This window comes from Microtus ochrogaster, unplaced genomic scaffold (genome assembly GCF_000317375.1).
Source record: "Microtus ochrogaster isolate Prairie Vole_2 unplaced genomic scaffold, MicOch1.0 UNK118, whole genome shotgun sequence".
Taxonomy (NCBI): domain Eukaryota; kingdom Metazoa; phylum Chordata; class Mammalia; order Rodentia; family Cricetidae; genus Microtus; species Microtus ochrogaster.
Genome location: NW_004949216.1, coordinates 364,717 through 378,351, shown reverse-complemented (window position 1 = coordinate 378,351; position 13,635 = coordinate 364,717). Strand labels below are relative to the sequence as shown.

The 13,635-nt window shown below is 44.8% G+C and overlaps 1 protein-coding gene across 1 annotated transcript in view; it reads left to right on the top strand.

Annotated features, from left to right (window-relative positions):
• Positions 1-10,335: 10,335 nt before the first annotated feature.
• The window catches only part of Znf367 (zinc finger protein 367), a 14,328-nt gene continuing 11,028 nt past the window's right edge, over positions 10,336-13,635 (top strand). The window contains exon 1 of the mRNA XM_005371638.3: positions 10,336-10,902. Within this exon, the coding sequence (XP_005371695.1) occupies positions 10,492-10,902 (411 nt within the window). The 5' untranslated portion in view covers positions 10,336-10,491. The remainder of the gene's footprint in view (positions 10,903-13,635) is intronic.

Here is a 13,635-nt window from a genome sequence, read left to right as displayed (position 1 = left end):
ACAGGGTTTCTCTGTGGCTTTGGAGCCTGTCCTGGAACTAGCTCTGTAGACCAGGCTGGTCTCGAACTCACAGAGATCCGCCTGTCTCTGCCTCCCGAGTGCTGGGATTAAAGGCGTGCGCCACCACCGCCCGGCTGTTCACATGTAAAAGGAATAGTTAAACCCACGCGTTAAAAGGTCTGAGTTTTACTGCTATTCTACTTTCCTGTGCAAAGAAGTCGAAAGTGATTTTTGTCTCAAGTTGTAATCCCCCAGACTTGCCATTCAGGCAGCTGATAGATTCTCAGTAAATACATGTTGAATTGACTAGAGATTTTAAGAAGCTGGTCATTTCCTTTTTTGAATTAAAGAATAATGCCTGCATTTTCTAGCAAAAAAATGAAAACAGTTATTGAAATGAAAACGTGTATTATTCTCAAAGATGCTATTCATAGGGAGCAGAAGGCAGAGGCAACTCAATGAAGTGTGCCACAGCAGCAGCTTGTATTCTGGGCAGAAAAAGAACAAGTGTTGGTACACTCTGCAGCACAGATGAACCTTGAAACATTGTGCAAAGGGTCATGTCATGTCAGGAATGGGTAAATCCACATGGTTTAGTTACCTTTGCCTCGCTGCATTCACAATAGCATATTAGGTTTGTTTTGGCTCCTAGTATCAGAGGTATCCGGTTCATCATGGCAAGGAAGGCATGGGAAAGCATTCAGTTCATGTCGGGAGCCTGGGGTGGAGGCTGTTCTCATCATGATGGACCGAAAAACCGAGAGCAAAAGAGGAACCAGGCAGGGGTAACTTATCCTCCAAGGACTCATCCATCCATCCAGGCGCTCTCTCCTAAAGATTCCATAGTCTCCCCCAGATAACACTACCAGCTGAAGAACAAGTGTTTAAAACCATGACCCCACCCGGGCATTTCAATATTCCAGCTGTATCACTTGAAACAGAAAGCAGGTTAGGAATTTAATTGGAATGCCTTCTTTTCTAGAAACTAAGGTATTCAATGATTTGTTATGTGGTGTAGATTCATGGCATTTAGTTTATTCTGTGAATGCAATCCTGCTATGGGATAGTGGTCTCACACACTGTAAAGATTTGTCACTCATGTAGGTTTAATAAAGTGGTGATTGGCCAGTAGCCAGGCAGGAAGTATAGGTGGGGCAACCAGAGTAGGAGAATTCTGGGAAGAGAAAAGTCAATCACCAGCCATATGCAGAGGGAGCAAGATGAAAATGCCTTACTGAGAAAAGGTACCGAGTCACATGGCTAACTATAGACAAGAATTATGGGTGGATTTAAGTAATGAGAGCTAGTTAGCAATAAGTCAGAGCAATATGCCAAACAGTTTATAATTAATATAAGCCTCTGTGTGTTTATTTGGGACTGAAACTTCTGTCTACACAATCCTGAACTACATTTTGTTGTGGTGTTTTGGTTTTTTGAGATCGATTTCTCTGTGTAGCCCTGGCTGTCCTGGAACTTACTCTTTGGACCAAACTGGCCTCAAACTCAGAGATCCACCTGTGTCTGCCTCTCAAGTGCTGGACTTAAAGGCATTGTGGCACCACCACTGGCTTATTTTATTCATTTTGTTGCCCATGTCAGTGCAGCTTTAGACACAGGACCTTTCTCATTGACTCCTGTGTTGCTTTGAGATACATAATGATAGTGTTCCCATACTTTCTGGAAGTAAAGATGATTATTTACTCCTGGAAGCTCTTGTACATTTCCTGGATTGGTCTTGGCATCAGCCATTTCTCCAAAGAGACTTGATTCCTATTACTGATGATTGATTTTAGAGACCAGAAGCTGGGGGAAGGTGATCTCTTTGTAAATATGACATCAAAGGCACAAGCAAGTCACACTTCATCAAATTTAGCTGTTAAGGAAAATGGAAATAAAAGCTACCTGTGACAGCCTGGCACATTTTCTCTGATAACTGGCATTTCTATTATTCCATTGTATTTTTTCCCATTTTTACATGTGTGTGGTATGCATGTTTACATGTGTTTGAGCACGTATGTATGGATGTGTGTGCACCTGTGTGCAAGTGCTTGTGGAGGTAGGTCTGAGGTTGATATTAGCAATTATTCTCTTTTCCTCTCCCACCTTATTTATTGAAGTAGAGTGCCTCAGTCAAACCCAGAGCTTGCCGATGTTGCTAGTCTCCCTTAGCCAGCTTGGTTAGGGGAGTCTCCTGACATGGCTGTAATTTTTAAAGGAAAACAAAATATACATTAGGAGGATGTGAAGAGGTTTGGACTTTCAGTGTGAGCACTGGAGGAAAGAGCAGGGCAAGTCTTTAAAAAATTAAACTTCAGAGGTTCTAAATGGGCTTCTGCTTCATGTAGACATGTTGGAGGGTGGATTTAGAAGATTTAGAAATTAAATAGAATCAGGCAGAAAAGGATTCAGAAATGAAGACATTTGTAACTGTGAGATATGTATAAGTAGATTTGAAACACACACCCAAACAGAAACTTATACACAAATGGCGCTGGCATTATTAACAAAAACAACAGCCCAAATTTGGAAGCTACCTAGCACTTATCAGCTGATGGCTGGAAGAACTTTTTAAGGATTTTAACCTCTCTCTCTCTCTCTCTCTCTCTCTCTCTCTCTCTCTCTCTCTCTGTGTGTGTGTGTGTGTGTGTGTGTGTATCCTTTGGAACTGGAGTTACAGGCTGTTGTGAGCCACCTGGTGTGGGTCCTGGAAATCAAGCTCTGGTCTTCTGCAAGAACAGTTAGCACTCTTAATTATAGAACTATTTTTCCAGCTGCATTTCTATAACATTATAATAAATAAAAGAAGCCAGACACAATATGCCAAAGGCAATAGGATTCCACTTATGGAAAATATCAATTATAAAGTTCATACAGACAGAAAGTAAATTAGTGGTTTCCAAGGGGTGGTATCTACATATTACAAAAGCCTCCTGTTTAATTTTTTCAGATTTAAATATTTTGTGTGTGTGAGTTTTTGCCTTCATGTATGTGTGTGCATCATATGAGTACTTGGTACTGGTGGAATCCAAAGAGGGTGCAGGATCCCTCAGAACTAGAGTTGTGGGTAGTCGTGAGTCATTATGTGGGTGCTGAATACTGAACCAGGATCCTCTTCAAGGACAAGTGATCTTAACCCCAGAGTCAATGCTCCATCCCTCAAGTCTCCTGTTGTAAATGCAAAATTCCACTTAATAAACTTAAAGCTTTGTGCACCATTGTTACAATCTAGTTTTTAAGCTTTTTCCCTCCACTTCAGAAGATACCTCTGGCCAATCAGTCAACCCTCTTTCTACCTTTAGCACAAAGCAACCACTAATTTTGTGTTCTAGCTCTACTGATTGATAAGTATGTGATTTTGTTAAATATTTTTATTGCTTTTGTGGAGCCCTCACAGTGTCTGTCTTAGTGTTCTCGTGTGTGTCTTAGACACCATGACCACAGCATGTCTTTTTCTCTAAAAAGGAAAAAAAAAGCATTTAATTGGGGCTTGCTTGTAGTTTCAGGAGGTTTATTCTGTTGTCATAGTGGGAAGCATGGTGGCACACAGGCAGACATGGTGCTGGAGAGGTAGTTGAGGGTTCTACATCCTCACCCACAGGCAGTAGGGAAAGAGAGCAACTGGTCCAAACTTGGGCCTCTGAAAACCTTAAAGCCCACCCCCAGGAACACAGGCGCTCCAACAAAGGCCACACCTCCTAATTCTTCCTAGTAGTGCCACTCCCTACTGACCAAGCATCCAAATCTATGAGCCTGTGGGGGCTATTCTCATTCACATCACCAGAGTGTCCTCATGTATAAGTAGTGTTATTATATTATATTAAACCTACATGAGAAAGATGATCTGATTTGAACTTATCAAAAAAAGGTGATTCACTCCCTAACCTATTTTTTCAACTGTTGTACATGGACAATGTCATACATGCAAGTAATTCTAAGCGTCTATATAGCTCACATTTATTATTACTCTATTTTAGTAGGGAGGGGCCTTGCATGCCACAGTAAGAATGTGGTCTGAGGACAAGTTGCAAGACTCAGTTTTTTCCTTTCCTGCTGTGAGTCCAGGTATTGAACTCAGGTTGTCAGTCTTGGTGGCATAGGTCCTTACTGGCTGAGCCATCTTGCTGATCCCATCTCTATTCGTAGGTAGCAATCGGATTTTTAAATCCTTCTGAGTTGTTCAAGAATGTCTCCCAGGTCCTATTGCCTCTGTTTGTTTGCTTTATTTTTCTTGCTGGCTGTCATGTGGAACTTCTACAATTTCAGCCACACCAGCCCTGGAAGGTGTGAACAAGGTGCCAACCAGTCTTCTGTTGTCTTCATTCCTCACAGACTGTAGTAGAACACACCCCTCAGCGTGTACCAGACTTTACCAAGTGGTTGGACTAATTGCTAATTGCATGAGAGAACTTGAAGTTCCAGGTGAGATTACTGAAACTGGACTTATGTGTTTGAATGCTTAACCATAGGGAGTGGCACTATTAAGAGGTGTAGTCTTATCGCAGGAACTGTATCACTGTGGAGGTGGGCTTTGAGGTCAAATACTTGCTCAAGCCATGCCCAGTGAGACAGATTCCTTCTGCCTGCTGATCAAGATGTAGAACTCTCAGCTCCTTCTCCAGCACCTGGTCTGCCTGCGTGCTGCCATGTGATAATGGACTAAACCTCTGAAACTGTTATCCACCCGCAATTAAATCTTTTCCTTTGTAAGAATTGCCATGGTTGCTGGGCGGTGGTGGCACACAACTTTTATCCCAGCACTTGGGAGGCAGAGGCAGGTGGATCTCTGTGAGTTTGAGGCCAGCCTGGTCTACAAGGGCTAGTTCCCAAACAGGTTCCAAAGTTACAGAGAAATTCTATCTCAAAAAATGAGGAAAAAAAAATATCATCGTGCCTCTTCACAACAGTAGAAACCCTAACCAACACGTCCACAAACAGTGGCTTGCTTTCTTCCTCTCTCCTCCTCTCCCCTGCCCCTTGTTCTACCCCTCCACTCTTCCTTTCTTAGAACAGGGCATTGTAGGGCTGGTGAGATAGGTCGGAGGTTAAGAGCACTGGCTGCTCTTCCAGAGGTCCTGAGTAATCACATGGTGGCTCACAACCATCTCTAGTGCCCTCTTCCAGTGTGCAGTCATACATGCAGGTAGAACACTGTATACATAAGAAAAATCTTTAAAAACAAAGAAACAAACGAAAACCAAACCGGCGCCTTATATATAGCCCAGGTGGCCTCAAACTAGTTTACAGTCAAAGATGGGCTTCCTCTTCAGATCCTCTTGCTCCCAGTTTTGAGTGCTGGAGTTACAGGTTTGGGTCACCTTTCCTGAATCAGAACCTCTTTTCTTGCTATAATTCTTTGCTTCCCTGTCATGGGTTACACTTTACTATGAAAGGACTTCCTAATTAACCCTGCCATACAGGTATCTTCCATCTCTGTCATTCTTTAAATAAGCCTGTTTCCTACACACAGGATCGTGATTCTTTTTAGGATCTAAGTTTTTCCTGGAGCCGTTTAAATCCTCAAGTATGAGTTAGTCCATCTAAATTAGAATAACATCCTAAGGATTGGGGCTGGAATACTGACTACAGTATACTATAGGATACTTCTACAGAAGTTTGCTGTATCATAATGTAAAAGCTGCTTCTTGGGGCTGCAGAGTTGGCTTGGTGGTTAAGAGCATTGACTGCTTTTCCAGAGGATCTGGGTTTCATGCCCAGCCCCCACATGGCAGCTCACAACGGTCTGTAATTCCAGTTCTAGAGGATCTGGCACCCTCACATAGATATCAATGCATATAAAAATAAATATGTTTTTGTTGGTTTTGGTTTTTGAGATAGGGCTTCTTTGTGTAATAACTCTGGCTTTCCTGGAACTTGCTTTGTAGACCAGGTTGGCCTTGAACTCACAGAGATCTTCCTGAGTACTGGGGTTAAAGGCCTGTACCACTACTGTCAGGCTATATATATATTAAAAAGGCTTCTTGGGCTGGAGAGATGGCTCAGTGGTTAAGAGCACTGCCTGCTTTTCTAAAGGTTCTGAGTTCAATTCCCAGCAAGCACATGGTGGCTTATAACCATCTGCAATGAGATCTGGTGTTTTCTTCCGGCCTGCAGGCATGCATGCAGGCAGAATACCGTATACACAATAAATAAATAAATCTTTTTAAAAAAGCTTCTTCTTGATCAATGGAATCTGCTTTTGACATTATTTAGTAGATGTTGTAATATGAACAGTGTTTAAGATTCCTTACCGTTATTGTAATAAAACACTTTGATAAGAAAAAACTTAGGGGAGGAAAAGTTTTCTTTCCTCTGATATTCCCAGGTCACAGTCCATCACTGAGAGAACTAAGGGCATGAATTCAAGGCAGGGCAGAAACCTGGAAACAGGAGACATGGAGGAATGCTGCTTGTTGGCTCACTCAGAGACTCAATGTTTGGCTAGCCTTCTACACAGCCTGAGAACACCTGCCAAGGGAATGGTGCTGCCCACAGTGGGCTGAGCCCTCCTACATCAGTTAACCTAGACAATTTCCCACAGAATTACCCCAGGCAATCTGATCTGGACAATCTTTCAACTGAGTCTCCCTTCTCAGGTGATTCTAGGCTGTGTCACGTTGATAGGTAAAGCTAATTAGAGTGAAAAACTTTAGTTCTTTTATCTTCCTCTTCCACCTATCCTTTCTCTATCCTTTGCTTTCACACTGTGATCTCTCAGATCTTCCAAGGAAACAAAGTAATCCTGCTGATATCCTGTAACTTTTTTTTTCTTTTTTTCTTTTTCCTTTTTTAAGGGACAGCCTTGGGAGCCTGTGACTCTTACTGGATGCTTCTTTAGCTGTATTGGACCAGTGCTTGCTTATTCTTCAAAGACTCTTGGCTAAGGTAGGTCATACTCTGTCTAGACAGAGGCCATGATCCTGTAGCTGTAAGTTTATAATTTCTATTTTACTAAACAGCTCACAGATATGGTGGTACTTTGTTAGCCTTTATTGAATGATGCCTCTAAATAGCACCAATATGAACTGTTGACTTCAGAGCAGAAGACTAGAAAATTGCTTTAAAATAAGTTTTCTAATCTAGGGATTTGATTAGGATATGGTAAGGATCAAATAAAATTATTCAGGATTAATGAAAACAAGAGGAGTGTTTGTAGACTGGGGACTCAATGAATCAAAGGCATATATATATTTATTGTATATGCTGATGAGCCCGAGTCCGGAAGGGGATGTCAGATGCCCTGGAACTGGAGTTTTAGGCAGTTGTGATCCACCAGACATGCATGCTGGGAAACAAACCAAGGTCCTCTGCAAGAGCATCAAATATGACCGAGTCATCTCTCCAGCCTCCCAGCTTCCATTTTCAAAGCTGCTTCATGTATATTTTCCATGACAGCAAATCACTTTATTTAAAAAATTACTATGTAGCCAGTCAGTGATGGTGCATGCCTTTAGTCCCAGCACTTGGGAGGCAGAAGCAGATGGGTCTCTAAGTTCGAGGCCAGTCTGAGTACATAGTGAGTCCCAGAACAGCCAGGGTTACACAGAGAAATTCTGGAAAAAGGACAAAACAACAAACAACAACTACAATAACACCCAGAAATTTAGTGTCAAAAACTTTAAAAATTTTTGTATTAATTAACAATAAAGTAGACTCGTGCTTCTTTATGCACTACATGTTCAAACTGAAAAACCTTTTTTACTTCCATTTTGAGACTTTAAGATACATTTAAAAAGACTTTTATCAGACTTTTTTTTTCCATAGTGGGTGCTGAGGATTGAGTCCAAAACCTTACATATTCCTAGGTGTATCACTAAACCACACTCCCAGGCCCTAGGGACTACAGTTTGAATAATTAGTCAAATAAAATAATGTAATCTGATTTCTGAGATTTTTGTTTTTGTTTTTTTGAGATGGTTTCTTTGTGTAGCCCTGGAACTCATTGTGTAGCTCAGGCTGGTGTTGAACTTAGAAATCCATCTGCTGCTGCCTCCTGAGTGTCTGGACTAGAGGCACGTGTTGTCACCACCTGGCTTCAGATGGGTTTTAGTCTGTCTTCAGAGTTATTCCACATCATTAGACTGTTTGTTAATTATACCAGATTTCCAGAATATAACCACACTTCATATAGCCCCCTGGGAGCACAGAAGTGAAACCAGAAGCAGCTCTCAAAGTGACTTCAATTCTCCCAGCATCACACTCAGGTGAATCCCCACATTCCTGATATGTTTTTCATTCTCTTGAGGCTGGAAGCCAGTGGAATTTCCCGGTTACCCTTGCTCAGGGGTAATTTTTAGAAGCATTAAGTCAGTGTACTGCTTGCTCTGTGATTCATCCTGCATATGGGCATGTTGTGAATGCTACACAGGAACTATTGGCCAGTGTTTAACCGTCGACTCTTGCCAGCCCCTAATTCGAGTGTTCCTGTGGCCATCACTCTTTTCCCTTTCACTATCAACTGCCAGATAGATGACTTATAGTTCCCTTTCAGGGGATTCCAAAAATTGTAGTAAGGCTTTTTTGTTTTTAAATTGTAAAACTTTTTTGTTTCACAATTTTATTACATTAAGGGAAACAAAAGCTGAGCTTTCAGTTTCCAAATTGACTATTAAAATCTCATCTGGATTTGCCCTATACATACAGTAGATACCAGCTCTAGTAGCCAGCCTCCAGGAAAGAAAGAATACATATTTACAATTTTAAATATGTATGGGTGTTATGCTTCCTTCGTGTATATCATATGCATTCATTGTCCGAGGAAACCAGAAGAGGGAATCACATGCTGCTACCATGGGTGCTAGAACTCAGGTTCCTGAAGAGCAGCAAGTGCTCTTAACCATGGAGCCATCTGTCTGTCTGCCCAGTTCCTTATTTTTTGAAAGGATATTTTCACTTGTCCCACTTCAAGGATACACATTATTCAGTGTATCCCCTTGAAATATTTTCACTTCTGTTCCCAAGTTACTTTCTCTCCATGAAATCAGATTTGATTTGTGTATCTTGCCATATTTTGTTTATGGCAAAATAAAATGTGATTTCTCCATTTAAAAAAAAATAAAACATAAGACGCACACTATTGGCTGCTTTGATTTGTTAACTTGGGAAGTTCCCTTTAAAGCAAAACAAAACATTGTGGCTAAATTAACTTACGCATAACTTTGCATTAGCAGGTTTAGTTAACGTGTTATTTTGCACACATGATGGAGTTACCAGTTCTATCGCTTGACCACTGGATATTCATTCAATATATATATAAAAAATCTTTACTGAACCGCTAGTAGGATCAGGCTGCCTGGAAAATACAGCGAATGAGTCAGTTACCAGATCTATCCTTTAACCTCTTAATTTATTTGTCGATTCAAGTCTTTGAACCGCTACTAGCGTCGGACTGCCTGGAAAACACGGCAAGCAAGTGGGCCGGAGCCACGCTTGCACCTTCCAGTGAGGAGGTTGGGCCTTCAATTTGCCACTGTTCGGGCACTGGGTGTTGAGACGGGAAGGGAGCAGAGGGCGGGAGCCGCCTTATGAGTGCACGGTCGTTCCTGCACCCCACCGCGGTCCCAAGCTTGGTAGCAAGCTCCCTGAGGCGGGGGACGCTGCAGGACTCATTCTTAGAGACCTGGTCCCAGGACTCCATTAGGCGGGCATGCTGGCGCTCGCCTTAGTCCTAGCAATCCAGAGGGAAGGGAATGTGAGTTCGAGGCCAGCCTGGTCTACACAGTGAGCTCCGGGCCAGCCAGGGTTATGTCGAGAGACTCGGGTGACTCGTCTCGAATACAAAAACCTGTGCCCTGCTGTTGCTGTGCTCGGTGTAGGGCCAGGGCCCGGCACGGCTACAGCCCTTTAAACAGGCTCCGCGCGGGAACCACCGCCCAACAGACACAGGCGGGCACCACGCGGGCGGGGTCCGGTAGGGTGGGGAGCCCTTCCTGCCCAGCAGCGACCTTTACTGGTGTGGGCGGGGCCGAGGGTGCTCTGTCCCCGCCCCTTCCCCGCAGCGCTCCAATCATCAGCCTCCTTTTGCAGGGCACACCGGTGGGGGCGGAGCTTCCGACGGGTGTGTCCGGAGGAGGAGCGCGCTCCGACCGACTTTTCGAACGCAGTTGGCCCTCAAGACAAAAAAAAAAAAAAAAAAAAGAAAAAAAATATGAGAGCGGCGGCCAATGACGTGGCAGTAAGGACCCGCGCTCGGACTTGGTTCCGCCCCCTCCGGACGAAACACAGCCTGGGCCCTGCTATTGGCCCGCGAGCCCTGTCACTCATCGCGGCGGCCAGCCGCAGAGTCCTCGCGGTGACTGGTTCCGCCCAGGCGCGAAATGTAACGCGGGAAAAGTCGGAGCGGGGGGACCGCGGCGGCAGGTTGTTATTCTCGGGGACTCTGGTCAGCGCCGCCTGCCATGAGCCGGCGGCTGTGAGGCGCCGAGGCGGAGCAGCACGGGAGAGCAATCCGAAGCTCGAGCTGAGAGCGCGAGGGCTGCAGACGGGCGGGCCGGCATGATCCGCGGCGCCCCGGCACCCATGGCGGAACCACCGCCGGTCATCTTCTGCCACGACTCCCCGAAGCGCGTGCTGGTGTCAGTCATCAGGACCACGCCGGCAACGCCTCCGTGCAGCGGCAGCAGCAGCGGCGGCGGCGTGGGGGAGCCCGAGCAGCCGCCGCCGCTCGTCCCCACCAGCCCCGGTTTCAGCGACTTCATGGTGTACCCGTGGCGCTGGGGGGAGAACGCGCATAACGTGACGCTCAGCCCGGGGGCTGCGGCGGGCGGCGTCGTGTCGGCTGGGCTGCCCGCGGCCGCTGAGCTCCCGACGCTGCGGGGTGCGCCGCCATCCACCGCCTCGGTGACCGGGGCGTCGGGCGGGGAGGACGAAGAGGAGGCGAGCAGCCCAGACAGCGGCCACCTCAAGGTGAGCGGCGCGGGAGGGCGGGCAGCCGGGGCGCGGGGCAGCCTGGGCCCGTTAACGGTGCGGCTCGGCCGCGGGGCGGGGAGGGGCCGGGGAGGAGAAGCGGGGCGGCGGGGGCGGTGGCTGACAGGACGCTGACGTCACTGCCGCGCGCCAAAACCGGACCCCTGGGGGCGGGGCTGTCACGTGACGGGTGCGGAGCTAAGGCCGGGCGGAGGGCAGCAGGTGCAGCGGTGTGAGAGGGAGGCTGGCCGAGTCCGTGGTCCAGACACCCCGCACCTCAGGCTTCTAGATCTGGGAAGAAAGGTTGTGAGCTCCCCGCTTCAGCCTTCATGGGGGTAGGGGTCGAGGTATCAGTGTAGCCCTGGCTGGCCGGGGACTCCCTAAGTAGACCGGGCTGGCCCCGATCTCTCAGAGTTCCACCCTCCTTTACCTTCCGAGTGCTGAGATTCTAGGCTAGCGCCACCATGCCCAATAAATACTTTCTATCCGGAGCAGCTGAGGCTTCAGAGTTTGTTGAACCGTTTTCATTAAGATCGCATAGTTGGCTACTGGGAGTGCTGGTCAAGATTTTGTGGGGAGCCTTCCTTGAGTGTTGGTACAGGGTGACTGCTTGGATGGACCCGGTACTGTGTCTGTGGACTTTAGTACTTTACAGTCGTCAGCGCTCGATAAAGGTGCCGGTAAATTTGTGTGTGGAATAAGTATTGATAATACGATATAGGTACCCAAGTTCTGTTGGTTGGGTGCCTGAATAACATAGGTTTGCTACAGATGTAGCGAGCGAATCACCTAGCTACAGATAGATGTATCACCTAGTGGATAAAGGGATACTTTGTTTATAAATTGAAACAAGTTTAATCCCATTAAGGTCTTTAACTAGAATGTTGAAACTGTTTCGGTGGAGGAAATCAGTCTTTACCTGTGGCATTGTTATTGGAGAGCAGTTAAATTGTAAGACCGCTTTGGCACACTTCAAGTACTGAAACTGCACGTCAGTGCATATCTGAAAGAGCAGTCGAGGTGTTGGTACCTGTGTTGGTGTAGGGAACAGCTGCTGTTGTCGGCTTTAGGTAGTCTCCTAGGATAACATCATTTTTGTGTTAATGTTTTAGTCTTTCTTAGAACATGCCTTGTAAGGTTAAGCAGTGTAATGGCTTACATGCACAAATACTTGCGGAAGGTTTTGTATTTGTGACTTTAATTTTTAATTTTATTACTTTATGTGTATAGATGTTTTTGTTGCATGTATGTCTACACATGTGCATGCCTGGAACTGGAGTCATAGACAGTTATGAGCCACCATGTGGGTGCTGGAAATCTAGATTTAGTCTTCTGGAAAAGTGCTCTTAACCACCGAGCTATCCCTCTACCCATTCCTCCCATGTCTTAATCTTAGCTTTAACTCAATATGTTTTTGGATTATCAAAGAAAAATAATGTTGTAAATCAATGGTTCTTAACCCTTGTAATGCTGTGACCCTTTAATACAGTTGCTCATGTTGTGAAATTATTTCATTGCTACTTCATATTTGTAATTTCTACTATGAGAAATTGTAATGTGAATATCTTTATTTTCTGATGGTCTTAGGCAACTACTGTGAAAGGGTTATTTGACCCTCCCCCCCAGGGGCCACTATCCATGAGTTGAGAACCACTGTTATAAATAAGTAAAATCATAACTGTGTTCTTTTTTACTTGAGTCAGACTTATCTTTACACAGATCTGTGTAAATGTTCTCACAGTGCATAAACTTGAGTTTTATTTCTGCATCTTCACCTCTTTTAGAGGAAAATATACCAGAAGTAAGGTGGAAGTGAAAAAGCTGTTACATATGTATTTTTTTCTTCTCACAGAATATTTGTAATTTTCAGAAGTAATTTGATGACAGATTCTGTCTTTTTTATTTTCATTAGTGAAGGGACCCAAGTGCAGCTCGAGAAATTCATTTAGGATTCTAAACCTGAGAGAAAGTGCTGGAATATGCTTTTATTTGAGAAGGAGACCTTGTCTGGTTTCTGGTCAAGGTGTTGGTTTAAAGAGGGAGTTCAGTGCCCCTTGTGTTACAGTGATGATCTCTGAGTGAGTCATGACGCTTGCCCGAGTCTGTGGGTAGCCGGTGTCAGCAGCTCTTTGCACTGAATGGCTGTGAGCAGTGTTTACTTTCTGTTTGTTGCTATGACTTCTAGGGGAGGTGTTAACATCTGAGTTGTGCACACTCTGTATCAGCTTTTTGTTGCTCTTTTGTGTGTCCCTACCTATGCTGTCTTCCTGAGTGGATAAAGAATATGTCACCTGCTAGCTTGTTTTGGTTCCTGCCTGTCCTGTATTCATTTTTAATATCCAAACATCTAGAGTCTGTGTAGTCTTATACATAGTTGATTTGTATATAGTAATTTTTGATCATCATCACCTAAAAAAATCTATTCTTTTAGCATAGTAGCTACCATTTGTTACATGACATGAAGTGGACACTTTGTAGTGTCAGGAGGAAACAACCAGGCTGGCATTGCTTTTTCTTTGAATCACCAATAATCTTGACAAGATTTGTCTTTCAGGCTAGGGATACAATTGGTTGCTGATAAACTTGCCTAGAAACATGGTTTTCTTATTTTTAAGACAAAAATGAAAAGGGACGCCTTTAATCCCAGCACCCAGGAGGCAGAGGCAGGTGGATCTCTGTGGGTTCGAGACCAGCCTGGTCTACAGAGCTAGTGCCAGGACAGGCTCCAAAGCC